This window comes from Geotrypetes seraphini, chromosome 10 (genome assembly GCF_902459505.1).
Source record: "Geotrypetes seraphini chromosome 10, aGeoSer1.1, whole genome shotgun sequence".
Lineage (NCBI taxonomy): Eukaryota > Metazoa > Chordata > Amphibia > Gymnophiona > Dermophiidae > Geotrypetes > Geotrypetes seraphini.
The window spans coordinates 49,463,992-49,479,936 of NC_047093.1; the positions used below are offsets into that span (position 1 = coordinate 49,463,992).

At 41.2% G+C, this 15,945-nt stretch overlaps 1 protein-coding gene across 5 annotated transcripts in view; it reads right to left on the reverse strand.

The window, feature by feature from the left end:
- The window catches only part of DNM1 (dynamin 1), a 174,137-nt gene that overhangs the window by 114,303 nt on the left and 43,889 nt on the right, over positions 1-15,945 (reverse strand). For all 5 annotated transcript variants that reach the window (XR_004540865.1, XM_033960897.1, XM_033960895.1 and 2 more), the window contains exons 2-4: positions 14,747-14,820; positions 12,096-12,245; positions 1,990-2,193 (exon numbers count right to left, since the gene is read on the reverse strand). Coding sequence is in view for 4 of the 5 variants with exons in the window: in XM_033960897.1 (XP_033816788.1) it covers positions 1,990-2,193; positions 12,096-12,245; positions 14,747-14,820 (428 nt within the window). In the remaining variant the exon portion in view is untranslated. The remainder of the gene's footprint in view (positions 1-1,989; positions 2,194-12,095; positions 12,246-14,746; positions 14,821-15,945) is intronic.

Genomic DNA, 15,945 nt, shown 5'->3' on the forward strand with positions numbered 1-15,945 from the left:
ACTGTTCATTAAAAAAAAACTAGCAGAGAACAAACTACTACAGAGTCAAACTGATTTCAACACAAGACCACAAACACCCGAGGCACTACTTAAACTTTTTTGTGCCATTACAGGGGTGGTGTGTTCATCATATGTCTTGTTAGGCAACGTCCAATTTGGTATTAATTCTTACAGACAGGCTTAAAGTTCAACCAATCCTGTGCTCTTTGTAAAATTGATAAACACACGATTGGTTGAACTTTAAGCCTGTCTGTAAGAATTAATACCAAATTGGACATTGCCTAACAAGACCTATGATAAACACACCACCCCCGCAAGGGCACGAAAAAAGTTTAAGTAGTGCCTCGGGTGTTTGTGGTCTTGTGTTGAAATCATAAGAACATAAGAATCGCCACTGCTGGATCAGACCAGTGGTCCTTCGTGCCCAGCAGTCCGCTCACATGGCGGCCCTCTGATCAAAGATCAGTGCCCTAACTGAGACTAGCCCTACCAGCGCACGTTCTTGTTCAGCAGGAACTTGTCTAACTTTGTCTTGAATCCCTGGAGGGTGTTTTCCCCCATGACAGTTTCTGGAAGAGCGTTCCAGTTTTCTACCACTCTCTGGGTGAAGAAGAACTTCCTTATGTTTATACGGAATCTATCCCCTTTCAATTTTAGAGAGTGCCCTCTCATTCTCCCTACCTTGGAGAGGGTGAACAACCTGCCCTTATCTACCAAGTCTATTCCCTTCAGTACCTTGAATGTTTCAATCATGTCCCCTCTCAATCTCCTCTGTTCAAGGGAGAAGAGGCCCAGTTTCTCTAATCTTTTGCTGTCCGGCAACTCCTCCAGTTTGACTCTGTAGTAGCTTATTCTCTGCTAGTTGGAAACCCTAGATTTATACCAACTAAAATCTGGATATGAATCTCTGCGTCTAAATTATGAATGGATTCCCTGAATTCTACAATAGTGAGCGTATCTTTAGTGAACGCTCCTGGACCCACCCGGGCCCCTTCCATAGCCAAGCCCTTTTCAGTTCCATGCGGAAATATTTACACATGCATCTTTATAGAATAGTAAGTATCAAGATGCATGGGTAAATCTAAATGCATGACAATTAGCACCAATAATTAATTGTTGGCACCCAAGTATTGGCACTAATGGGCACGCAACTTTGAAAGCCATATATAGAATGCCCAGATAAGCACCAGGAGGAGCAGTGTGTACAGGAGCTTTCCTGCATTTAACATGGTCAAGAAAGAGAATCATTTTTAATCCAGAAAGAGTATTATTCAGGGTCATGCCAGATGGCCAATTTTGGGTGAGCCTGAACCCCAGGTGGGTGGGCATGGAATTCATCTTCACTGGCCCCCTCCGCTCTACTCTCTGCTCTTTGCTCTTCTCCCCACCTGCAAACTCAAAATGTTAAATACCTGAGCTGTCAGGGATTCCCAAACCTGGCCAGCTGAAGTTTTCATCTTTCTTGGGCAGCCAGTGTTCTTCCAACCAGCAACCAGCAGCACTTACCTTGAGCTGATGCTGCCACCGGCAGGCTGTGCTTGCTCACTGCTTGTATGAAAACTGAGCACGTGCAGAGGGGCCAGTATGGGCATCAGCTCGAGGCAAGTGCTACCGGCTGCTATTTGGAAGAGCGCTGGCTGGCAAGGAAGAAAAATAAATCTTCAGCTGGTGGGGTTTAGGGATCCCTGCCGGCCACAGCAAGTGTGCTATTGGGATTATGGGTCAGGCCCTGTCCAGAAAGTACAGCTCAGCCCCAAGATACCCAAAGTCCTGGGCTCTTTACTTCAGCTTAAACCAAAATACTTCACATCCTATTTGAGCCCCTTTAGCACCGACCATAAAATCAGGCTCAGGAATACTGGTATATAATACAGGCAAAATGTATAGCTTCTCGCCTTCATTTCGGAATGACTGCAGTTCTGCTCCTCTTCCTCTGTACCCATCATCCCAGTGCATTCCAAGTAGCTGCTTAAGTTACATATAACTTACCCTGTGGATCAACTTCTTTGGAAATCTTGAGGGCATCAGAATTGGCCAAATCAGAGTTAGCTGGGGATACAGCCAGGATAAGAGCATTCTCTTTGGTAACAAACTGCATGAGCATATCCCGAATCTGAAATTCAATGTCTGCCGGCTGGTCACCTACAGGTACCTTTGTCATACCAGGCAGGTCCACTAGGGTTAGACTCAGCACTGCATGAACAGAGATGTAAAAAAAAAAAAAAAGTGAAGGAGCTCTCTGGAACAAGACTCAGATGAGACAGATTAACAACATGCCTTCATCTTATTTTCAGCTACATTTATTTATTTATTTAATGTTCTATACCGTTTCTCCCAGGGGAGCTCAGAACGGTTTACATTAATTTATTCAGGTACTCAAGCATTTTTCCCTGTCTGTCCCAGCGGGCTCACAATCTACCTAATGTACCTGGGGCAATGGGGAGATTAAGTGACTTGCCCAGGGTCACAAGGAGCAGTGTGGGTTTGAACCCACAACCCCAGGGTGCTGAGGCTGTAGCTTTAACCACTGTGCCACACACTCCCTAAAGACTTTGGGTTTACATTCTACAAAACAAAATTCGACAACATCACACCACTTCTTATTGAATTACACTGGCTCCCGGATTGAGTTCAAACTATGATGTACAGCATATAAATCTTTATATGCAGTGGCGTAGTAAAGGGAGGCGGGGGGTGGTCCACTTGGGCACCATCTTAGTGGGGGTGCCAGCACCCGTCCTCCTCTCTGCCCCCCTTTCCTGACCTCCTCTGCTGCACGTGTGCACCCCTTCCCTCATACCTCTTTAACTTTCCCGCCGCGAGCTGCATCACAAGTTGCTGCCCGCGTTGGTGTCGGCTCACTCCGATGTCACTTCCTGGTCCTGCTCCTAAGAAGTGACATCAGAGGGAGAGCTGACACGATGTGGGCAGCAAATTCATGATGCTGCTCAATCCGGGAAAATTAAAGAGGTACGGGGGAAGGGAAGGGGGCATGTGAATGTCAGAGGAGGGGTCGGGAAGGAGAAGGGTAACAGAGAAGAGGGCGGGGGAGGGGTGCCACCAGCCCGGGCACCACTCACCCTCACTACACCACTGTTTATACTTCAGACAGCGTCCCAAGATTCACGGTAATGCTAGGCAAACCTGAACCTGAACTCAAACCGACTGACTCTGTCTTTCCCAACTACAAAAGATTTCACTGTAAATCCCTGACCTATCAGATAGAAAAGAACTGGAACTCACTCACTCCCCACAGAGATCAGAACCACGACCAAATAGGACATATTCTGCAAATATCTAAAATCGTGGATGTTCCAAAAATCCATAGAAAAACCAATGCAACAACAGTTAAGTCTACTTGAAAACGGACCAGAGCCCATTCTGGGCAAGGGCACCATAAACTGCAACAAAATACCACAGAAACCTTAACAAAACATTAGAGAGATTGTAACTAAACTTCATTTTGGTCAGATAGGCTTATTACTATACATGAAATGTAAATGCATATCAGCTATAAATTAAGTTTATATGTACAGTATTAAGGACATGCTTCTAGAACAACATTTGTAACAAAATACCAAAGGAACTTAACATGTAAGACAACTATTCTTAAAAATATTAGTGAGAATTTCACCTGTATCATATATATATTTAAGCTTATTAACAATGTATTAAGTCTATATGTATTAAGGATGTTTCTAGTACAACATTTGTAACCCATCTAGAACTATACTACAGTGAGGATTTGGTGGGATATAAGTCCGAAGATGAAATACAAGAAGTGGAAATGTCCAATAAAGACTGGTGAATTCAATCTATTTCTTAAAAGTCCTTTTATTCATCCATAAAAAAAACTCAGAGACTCGACATGTACATGTTTTGGCCAAGACGGCCTGCTTCATGAGTCTCCAGGACCTCACACACAATTTTACCTCGTATATGATTTTACCATGAAAGTCCAATACTAGACCATCGCTTAGGAAGTCCTTGCATTGGATGCATACTAATTCATTTTCAAGGTCCTGGAGACTCCTGAAGCAGGCCAGCTTGGCCAAAACATGTACATGTCCAGTCTTTGAGTTTTTAATGGATTAATAAAAGGACTTAAGAAATAGATTGAATTCACCAGTCTTTATTGGACATTTCCACTTCTTGTATTTCGTCTTTGAGTTTTGTGGATTTGGTTCTCCTGTATTTATCCTGGGATATAAGTCCGAACATAACATAACATATTCTGCCAGTGGTGATCAGTGCTTTGCTGACTGCCACCGGTGTTATCTCCAGAAATTCAATGCTGGGCCATATTCAGGCTTCAGCACTGAATCTCCGGGTATGAAGAGCCAGTGTACACTGACTTATCTGGCTATGGCATGCACACCGCATAGGCTAAAAGTAAAATGATGTAAACTGGCCACATGTAGTAACTGCAAAATTCCTGAATTTTGTGCTTAAATCTAATATATTATGTTACTAAAGAACACAGCATACCATATGAAAGATACCTGGGGAAATTCTATAAACAGGATCCTAATCGAAGACGCCTAGTGATGCCAAAGTGAATTCTGAGCAAAACTTGTTTTCAATTGGTTTAATTGGTGTAGTAATTGACCACTCCATTAAAAACCAATTAAAAATCAATTCATTTAAGTTTTGCATGGAATATTGTGATGCCTAACCACGCTTACTTGAACAGTAGGTGTGGTTAGTGGAAGAAAATTTTAATTAAACTTGTAAACTTGTATCTAACACAATTGTCAAATTACATTTCTATTTAAAAGCTCCATTGGCTACCAGTAAAATATCGGATTGTTTACAAAGTCCTTATGTTGATTTTCAAAGTAACACACAATGGGATTCCTCAGGTATTGAAAGTGTACCAACCATGTAGACCCTTGAGGTCAGAGGGGATGTTAAAGTTGGCTAGAGAAGGGTTATAAGTGTACATTATGAGAAAATGAGAGCTTCAATAATCTCAGTAGCAGGGTGTTTTTATAGAATAATTTGACTGGACCACTTAGGCTGCCATCAGACATTCAGAAATGTAAAAAGGTATTTAAAACAACTTTATATATGGAGGCTTTTTCCTGAATTTTATCTAATGATAGTAATCCTGGAGAACCTTTGATACAAGTAAAATATTCTGTGTGTATTGTTATTTATGATTGTATATGTACCTTGCGAACTTCTTAGGTTTAAGCAGGGTATACATTTTTAAATAAATAAATAACCAGAAAAACAGTTATCCAGTATACACTAATCCCCTTGGGTGCTGGATAGCTGAGATTCTACTGTATTATGTATATAGGTATTAGATCCTTAGTATGTGTCAAGTTAGGATAAAAAAAACTTGTACCAACTTGTAATGTAACTATGACAAATTGTAACCTGCTAATTATATATTATGTATCTTAAGCTGTAACACAGGGGTGTCTAACCTTTTGGCTTCCCTGGGCCACATTGGCCAAAAAAAATGTTTCTGGGGCTGCACAAATGCGCAAACACCACAGCAAGACAGAGGAGGGAGCCAGCAAGACAGTAAACATCCAGGAGCAGCAGAAGAAAACACTGCATCGCCCTCGACTGGGGCCGCACAAAATACTTCACGGGGTCGCAGGCGGCCCTTGGGCCGTAGGTTGGACACCCCTGCTGTAACCCATTCTGAGCTCCTTGGGGAGGACAGGATAGAAAATGAATTAAATAAATAAAATAAGTTTACCAGGGGGGCGCTGGTGAGCCCGATGGGGGGGCGCTGGTGAGCCCGATGAGATAGGCGGCTAGCGGCACGAGCTCCGTTGATTACGTCCCAAACACCACTCAAAAGGCATCTTTATAGTTTCCTAATTGAAACGCGCGAGCCTTGATTACCGGGACTAATGGCTTCGGGGAAACCTAATAAGCGCAAAAGCGCTGAACCTCCGTCACCGACGAAGCCGGAGCCGACTAAAGCTGAGGACGCAGCTTCGGTGGCCATCTTGAATGAGCTGCACACGATTAAAGAATTGCTCCTGGAAACGAAACAAGATACCAGCGAGCTGAAGGCTGAATTTGCCTCGTTAAAAGAAGAGGTTGCGGCGGCGCAGGTAAAAACTTCTCAGTTGGAAAATCGAACTGCGGCAGCTGAAACTTCCATTAAATCTCTGCTTAAGCAGACAAGCCGCGTGACTGCGCTGGAACGTGCCCTCGAAGACGCGGACAACCGCGCACGACGGACCAGCTTCCGTCTCCTTGGTCTCCCGGAGGGTAGGGAAGCTTGCGACCTAGTGGATTTTTTGGCGGCTCTCCTGCCCCAGATTCTTAAAATGCACGACGATGTTAAATTGGATTTTGACTGTGCCTTTCGTTTGCCTCAAGCTAATGTTTTCCATAAAAAATACCCCAGGCCTGTGCTTGTCACACTCCTTCGTCATCAACAGGTTATCAAAATCATGCAACAGGCCAAGCTACATTCTCCTATAATATTTGAGGGTAACAAGATATTATTTGTTCCAGACCTGGCTAAGGAAACGGCGAAGAAAAGGAAACTTCTCCTGTCGTACAGACCCCAACTTAAGAATATGGGTGCAAAGTTTGGTATGTTATACCCTGCACGGCTCAGAGTTACCTTCAATAATTCGACTAAAGACTATACAAATCCCTCTGACTTAGCAGACTTCATAGAAAGTGTGAAACCTACAGCCATTGATAAGACTTGAAGTGTCTCATTACATCAGCTTGGTCTCAGCCTGTTTCCTGCACTGTTGTATTTTACATGCAGCTGTACTTTATTATTGAACATTCATGACTATTCAGTTCCCGGTTTGTTTGTTATGTTCAGATGCCTTATAATCTCGTGTTATTACATTGATGGGGCTCTGCTGATTGGGCTTCTCTTCCTTGTCAGCTTTCTAACCCACGGTGTCTTTATCTGTTTTACCACAGTTTTATATGCAATTGCAGTTTTTTCTGACATATACCTGTGCATTAACCAATTTTCCTTCCTATGATAGGCTATGCATCTCAACTGGGTTGTTTGTCCCAATATCACCATATATAATATGCAATATATTGATTCAAGCATTTTCCATCATGTTTAATTGAATGTTTTTCATGTTTTTCACTTAATGTAAAAGGGTTTCATAATCCTGTGAAAAGACTTAAAATACTGCGCTACACGGAGCGTCACAATCCCGATATCATATTCTATCAAGAAACACACCTGTGCGCCATTGAGGCTCTCAAGGTTTCACCTACCTGGGCTTACAAGCCACTGTTTTCTCCTTCAGCTGGGAAGAAAAATGGAGTTATCACTCTGATTAGAAAAAACCCAGAAATTACCATTGTTAATTCATCACATGATTCTGAGGGGCGATGGTACGAGTCACTTTACAGGTTGCGGATTCACTCTTGCATCTCTACAACATCTATGCGCCTAATCAAGATTGCCCACCCTTTTTTGAAGCTTTGGCAGATGACATTAATACAGTGGATTCCCATCCCTTGATATTAGGGGGGAAACTTCAACCTTGTCCTGAACCCAGATATTGATAGGAAATCTAAAGCTCCTTACAAGAAAACCAAGACTTGGTACTGTCTGCAAGATTTGTTATGTCAACTGAAATTAGTGGATCCGTGGAGACTATTACACCAAAAGGATGAGCAGTTCACTTTCTTCTCTCCTCCACACTCTTCTTATTCAAGAATAGATTTCTTCTTAATCAGCTATTCATTGGTACGCAAAGTGGACTCCTCGGAGATACAGGCCATTACTGTATCTGATCATTCCTCAATTACGATCACACTCCGGGATATAGCGCATTCGAAGGTTTCTGGTGCATGGAGATTTAACTCCTCCTTATTGGAAGATCCTCTGTTTAAAGATTGTATCAAAGGACACATTGATAGCTACTTCACCACCAATAAAGTGGAGGATACGTCCTGGCAAATCACATGGGATGCATTTAAATCATATATTAGAGGAATAATCATATCCTATGCTGCCAGGAAAAGAGCTGAAACGAGACGAAGTCTACAAGTAATGGAATTACAGATTTTGACTTTAGAATCCTCTCATATTAAAGATCCAAATAATATTGTTCTTCTTTCTGAATTGAACAAACTACGGTACGAATATAATCTGAACCTTAGTAAAACAGCTGCCTCTGAGGTTCTCCTTCAGTCTTCTCACTACTATGCCACCTCTAACAAAGCCGGTCACCAGCTGGCACAATACTTGAAAGCGAAGATGGAAAGGACTACTATTCCGGCTCTTAAAATGGACCAAGGGAAGATACTAACGACAATTACTGAGATTTGTGCTCAATTTCACAATTTCTATCGTGACCTCTACCAAACGGAACGGCCTATGTTATCTCAAATTGATGCATACCTTGCCAATCTTGAAGGTCCCAAATTGAATGAGAAGGATGACGATCTACTATCTGCACCACTGAAACTGGAACATCTAGAAGAAGCCTTACACTCGATGGCTAAGCGTAAAACTACAGGACCTGACGGCTTATCAGTTGAATTCTATGTCGCTTTTCAGGAAGCCTTACTACCGGTTTTGATGTTATATCTCAATTACCTTATTGATCAGGGCGCGGCATTGGGTTCCTTTACAGAAGCAACAATTATTGTTTTACCAAAACCAGACAAAGACCCACTGTACGTTCAACATTATAGACCTCTGTCACTGATAAACGTTGACGCCAAGATTTATGCGAAGCTGTTGGCTAATAGACTGCAACTTGTTATGCCAAAACTAATACACACAGATCAAAATGGTTTCATGAGAGGCCGACTAGCCAGTGATAACTCCCGTCTTTTCACTCACATCATAATGCAAGCCTCTGAATCAACCTCTTCATATGTTACTGTGGCTCTTGATGCAGAGAAAGCGTTCGACCGTGTTGAATGGCCCTTCCTGTTTAAAGCACTTTCCTGGTTTGGCTTCAGCAGCGTCTTCATCCGGATGGTGCAGGTATTATACTCTCACCCTACCATTAGATTACGCATCAATGGTGTAATGTCTGAACTATTTCAACCATCTCGAGGAACCAGGCAAGGCTGCCCATTGTCTCCTCTATTGTTTAATCTAGCTCTAGAGCCACTATTGATTGACATCAGATCTTATACTAACATCAGTGGCTTTCAATTGGATAACTTGCACATCAAGCTGTCAGCATATGCAGATGATGTCCAAATTTATACTCTTCTAGAGTCGCTGCCTGCTGTCTTACGAACAATTGACAATTATTCTCTGGTATCGGGATATAAACTTAATTCAACTAAATCAGAAGTCATGCCACTGACAAATCTGCCATGTGGCGAAGAGGTTCGAGCGCTTCAACTTAAATTTGCCCCAAATAAGCTGAAGTATTTGGGTGTTTATTTTGGCACCTCCGTTGAAGAAACTCGAGAGTTTAACATCTCTTACATCATGGACATCATCATTTCCACTACTTCAAGATGGTCACCATTGAAGCTGTCTTGGTGGGGTCGCTTAGATGCTATCAAAATGGTCTTAGCACCTAAAATTACTTATATCCTTTCTTTGGTTCCCTTCCTTTTTCCACTTTCTGCTTATAAGAAGATTGAAGCTGTTCTCGTTAAATACTTATGGAATTCCAAGATGCCTCGCATTGCTTTGAAGAAATTAAAATGTACCAAGGCATTTGGAGGGGTTAACTTCCCCAGCTTTTATGACTATCATCTCTCCTTTTTGTGCAGACAGGGATCATAATGGTTGATAGCACCAGATGAAGCTAAAACGCCAGCATGGTTAAGATTGGAACAAGCTTTGCTACCTGAAGAACATATATTATATGTCTCATTTGCCCATATGAATGATAAGCTTTGCAGCAACGTTATTTTATCATCCACGATATCTGCTATTAAAGAATTTGATAACATTGCTACAGTACGGTGGAATGATACAACATATTCAACCCTGTGGCGTAATCCTTGTTTATTGATTCAGGGACGCTATATGGAATGGAAGTCATGGCGCAAGAAAGGCATTTGGGCTATTAACCAACTGTGTACTGATGGTATATTTTTAGATTTTTCTGCCATTAATATGACCTATGGTTTGGATTTAACACACCACTATGAATGGTTGCAACTAAAACATTGCTTGATTGCTCACTTTAAGAAGAATAACTTGTCAACTGAATTACCTTCCGTAATTAAATGGTCTACCTTGATTGCCTCAACATCGGGTCAAGCATCCCTTTGGTACAAAATATTGCACAAACAGAAATATACTCCACCTTTGACTTTGTATGGCATATGGGCCCAGGATGCCCAGGTATCGGGAGATGAGTTCAATTGGGAAGAGATTTGGCTGTCTTCTTTTAAGGCTCTAAAATCTTCTACCATGTTACATTCTGTTCTCTTCCTATATCACCGAGCATATTGGACACCTCTCAAATTGTCTAAAGTTGGGCCTTCCTTGTCAAATAAGTGCTGGTCTTGTGCAAATGATGTGGGTACCCTAGCTCATATGATTTATCATTGTACTCAGTTGATACCATTTTGGTCTGAAGTGTGGGATACCATTAGTCAGATATTACACTTAAATGAAGACTTATCTTTTGCCATTGTTATATATGGATCGAGCGCCCTGAAGAAATGTATATTAGATAAATATGAAGCCCGATTACTCAAATGTCTAACTCTTATAGCACTCAAAACTATTTTATCCCATTGGAAAGATTTTTCATCAATACATTATAATTCCTGGTGGAATACTGTATGCTTGGTTTCCAAATACGAATCAATTGCTGCCGAAAAAACTAATTCTTGCTCTACTTATCACAAAGTATGGTCTTCTGTATTGGAATATTGCAAATCAGGTTAATTAGTTAATGTAGTATGTAAAGCCAAGTGTACTGACGAGATATAGTTTAAATAATTCTTCAACCTTAGCCTACTTTTCACTACTCTTCGCACTTTCATGACTGTATGACTGTATTACTGCACTACATAACTTGTTGTTGTCAGTTTTCTGTTTTTGTACTATTTACAAACTTTAATAAAAATGATTGAACTTAAAAAAAAAAAAAAGTTTACCACATTGTACCCAAACTGCATACCTGTGGATGTCCAACAGTAAAATACGTGGTATCATGACATGCCACTCACTTTTCAGCTAGTCAGTATTCTGTCCTGGGTGATTTATCTGTTGAAATCTTAATAATCCTCAAAAAATCTTGTGAAACACACTAAATACTTATACAATTGGCTAAAACACAAGACAAAATATCCAAACTGGATATAATGGAGAAATACTTTAAGGATCTCAAGCGCTCACAGCTAAAAGCCTGATGTATTTTTCAAGCTAATAACCATAGGGTGAGCTATCATCGATCCTGTAAATTCTCCTATTTTCTCAATTTTTTATCAAAACACTCTTTTTTCATTTTTGTTATTTTAAATATTTTAAATGTGATTTTGCTTCACAAAAATACTTTGCAAATCTTTTTTTGATTCATATACTGGTCCTCATTTAATAAACAGTACTCTCCCGTTCAAAAATATAGATTATGAAGTACTTCATAATTACAGGAGAATTTAAAGTATTATGAAGTACTTCATAATCTATATTTTTGAACGGGAGAGTACTGTTTATTAAATGAGGACCAGTATATGAATCAAAAAAAGATTTGCAAAGTATTTTTATGCAGCAAAATCACATTTAAAATATTTAAAATAACAAAAATGAAAAAAGAGTGTTTTGATAAAAAATTGAGAAAATAGGAGAATTTACAGGACCGATGATAGCTCACCCTATGGTTATTAGCTTGAAAAATACATCAGGCTTTTAGCTGTGAGCGCTTGAGATCCTTAAAGTATTTCTCCATTATATCCAGTTTGGATATTTTGATTTATCTGTTGCCCATCCAAATGTAAATGATTAAAATACCCAAAAGTGGACACATAATTTACCTCAAAGTTCAAACTCCCTTATAGAATAACACCCAAATACTTAATACCCAGATATAAAAATGATTCAGTAATAGAATAAGAATGAGTGCGCAACTTTTCTTCACCCCACCACCACCATCACCAACACAAGCACAGCACACTGTAACAGTAACCCACCTTATACTCACCGTTGGGGGAATACACCCGCAAATTAATAGGGACAGGGGAAATCCCTTTGTTGGAACCAGTAATCCGATCCGTCTCAGCCTCAATTTCCTGCCGAATTTCATCAAAATCAACGAATTTCTTCCCTTTACAGTGCAGGAACTCAGCATACTCTAATCAAACAATGAAAAGATCACAGATCCTTACTAACATTTTTCAGAGGAATCTTCAATACCATTTTAATTCAGCACATAGTTTAAAAGTTAAATCCTGAAAAGACAACTGCATGCTGGGTTTAAGGTTCATTATGTCCCCCACCAGATCTATTAACATTAATGTGCAAATCACTCCAGTCCTCAGTTTCTGATATTTGGGTGTATATATAGACTCCAGGCTTACATTTCTCATCATATATCTCATGTGGTTAAATCTGGGTTTACAAAATTATGTAAGCTGCATACATTACAAAATTTTTTGGACTTTGCTTCACTGCATACAGCAATATGCGCTCTTCTGATTTCTAAATTAGACTATTGCAATGTGTCTACGCATGGCAATCTACATCTTACATCAACCGTCTTCAAACCTTACATAACTGCACTCTCTTTGCAAAGCAATAAAATATGATCATATTACTCGTCTTTTCCATCATTTTCATTGGTTGCTAGTTTCATATAGAATTAAATTCAGAATTCTATTAGTGACTTTTAAAGCCTTTCACTAGTGACTTTAAAGCCTTTTTCAGAATTTCACTAGTGACTTTTCAATCCATTATACCATCCTCTACCACAGTTCTTTATACACTTTCTCATTTATTATGTTCTCATAGTTCTAACAGAATGGTGGACCCAAGTCCTCATCAGGCACATCTAGAATCCCCAAGAGCAACAGCCTTTGATTTTTTTTGCTCCCTACCTTTGGAATTCCCTGCCTGGGTATTCATTCCTAAGCAATCCTTTCCTCTTTTTAAAACTCTTCTAAAAACACAATTTTTAAAAATTGTCTTCTCTGGGGGTTGACTTAACACATAAGTGTGGATCGCTGGTGGGTAAGATGGCGGAGAGGCACTACAGGAAATTATTAATATTATTGACCATTGTACAAGTACTTTGAGTGTGCTTGGTTCTGAATGCTTTTCTGCCCTGTCATTTTTATTGGAGTTCTTTTCTTTTCTATTATTAGCCAATGTAAACCACTTTGATCCTTTTACGGCGTAAGTGGTATATAAAATTTCAATAAATAATCATAATAATTCAGTTCAACCATATATAAAGTGTTGTCATTTCCTATCACCTGATATTCAGAAGATACTAACCAGCTGTGTAGCCATAGTGGGGTGGCCTTGGAGGCCTGAGCCCCCCCCCTTGTTGGGCTCAGGCCCCTTCCCATACTGTGACAGCCAGTACATGCAGTAGCGTAAGCAAGGGAGGTTGCTCCCTGGGGAAGTGGCACCCAGAATCACCACACTGTGCTCCCTCCTATTCTTCCCTGCTAGGCGCCTTCCCCCCTCCCCCCCCCGCTTATCTCTTGAAATGTTCACGTAACCAGGAAGTGACATCAGAAGAGAGCTGAGGTAGGTGCGAACAGTAGGTGGAAGATGCCACTCATGCCAGTTAACATTTCAAGAGGCATGCGGGGGGTGTGGAGAGGAGGAAAGGCATCAGCGCCTCCAAGAAATTGGCACCAGGGGTGGTCTGCCCCCTACTAAACCACTGAGTATATGGCTGGTAGAAATGGTCAAGTCCTGCCAGCCAAAGAGTTTCCTCACTGAAGCCCAACCCATGTTACCTGAGCAGCAGGAAGTCAGCAGGTGGCCGATGTAGCACTTCTGTACATACTCAGTTCATATATGAACTGAACATACGTGGAAGTGTTGGGTGTCAGAGGCTGGAGTGGCCTACTGACTTCTGCTGTTTGGGTAGCACAAACTGGGCTCTGGAAGGGAAACTCTTCGGCCGGCAGGGCTTGAGCATCCCCATTTGCAAAGGTATTACTGGAAGGGGTGGCAGCAGAGGGAGGGAGGGGAGACTGAGAGGCTACATCCCTGATATTAACTTCTGCTGAGTATGGATAAAAGGGAGACAATGACTACATTGCCTCAGGTGCAAGAAATTCAGATTGTGAGTCCTCCAGGGATAGAAAAATACCTCCTGTACCTGAAGGAGCACTGCTTCAATAGTTTTCAGGTTTGCTAGAGGTATATAAGAAGTTAAGGGGGCCTTTTTACTAAGCTATGATAAGCACTAACACAGGGTAAAAAAGCACTACTGCAGGGTGTGCTCAAACGTCCTGCAGTAGTTTTGAGATCGACACCCACTTCCTACGTGCTAAAAAATAGAATGTATTTATTTAGCCCTTGGTGTGTGTCTGGGTATGGTGTATTCTGTGCTAATTGGCTAGCACAGCTACATCGCCACACACTAACCGATTAGCACATGGTTGGCGTTAACCCTTACCACCTAGAAATCAGGTGTTGGTAAGTGCTCGCGCACTAATGGGGAAATTAGTGCATGGCCATTAATGGGAATAAAGGAAAAATGGGGACATTTTATTGCCGTGCCAAAAGTGGTCTCAATGCATGGGAAAGACATGCACAGGGGATAGCACTGGTCACTTTTTAGCACAGATTAGTAAAAAGGCTCCTGAAATAAATACACGCAATAAATATATATACCTGTGAGGCAGTTTACCAGCTGCAGGACCAATGGGCGTCTGGTGACAATGCCTGATCCACGGGGCAAGAAGTCCCTGAAAGGAAAAAAAATAAGAGGTTTTAGCGAAAGGCCAATTGATACTCCTGTCTTTGCTAGCTTTGAAAATAATCTCATCTCAAATTTGGCAGGGAACAAGCAGATAACACTTGCAAAAATCAGTGTATATAACACACAATCTCTGTAGGACAGTGGTGTCCATCCTTTTCCGTGTAAAGGGTCACAAAGTGGACATGAGAAGGCTCAGGGTGGACGCAAAAGGTTTTAGGCTTATAAATGTAATTTTAAATACTATTTTTGATTCTACAAGTATACCACCATCCAACAGTGCAACATCATACAGGTAAGTGCAAATGATGAGGGTAGACACAACAGAGGCACTACATTCCATTGCTGCCTATCAGCCCACCTTGGGAAAGTGTGGCACAATGGTTAAAGCTACAGCCCTCAGCACCCTGAGGTGATGGGTTCAAACCCACACTGCTCCTTGTGACCCTGGGCAAGTCACTTAATCCCCTCATTGCCCCAGGTACATTAGACAGATTGTAAGCCCACTGAGACAGACAGGGAAAAATGCAGGAGTATCTGAATAAATTCATATAAATCGTTCTGAGCTCCTCCGGGAGAATGGTATAGAAAATCGAATAAATAAATAATGTACAAGCCAGCAACTAGTAAGCCTGTAATTCCACTTTGCTTACATTTTTGGGTAGCGAAAAGGCCCTGTGAGGCTCCACTGGGTTGTATGTTACTGTGTGGTCACACTGATGTACATGTGCATGCACGGGATGAGGCTAGTCGGCCAACATTTGTGTGTAGGCACTTGTGACCCAGTGGAGTTTCACAGGGCCTTTTCTCTACCTATAAAAGCAGCAATGGCCAGTGGATATGAAGGCCACAAAAATGGGCTGCAGGGGCCGCATGAGGCCCTGGGGCCCCATGTTGGAGACCACTGCTGTAAGGTGATCAGGTGTTCACCAAAACATTTTTGGCAAGATTCTTAATTTTGCAGGTAATTTTATAGAGTATTTTTCATCTATAAAACATGTTTTATATGCAAAAAATAGCTGTTACAAAATTGTTCATGGGCTTACATGCATAAAAAGTTGGTAAACCTTATAAATGTTAGCAAAGTTTCAAGTTCCAAGTTTATTTAACTCTT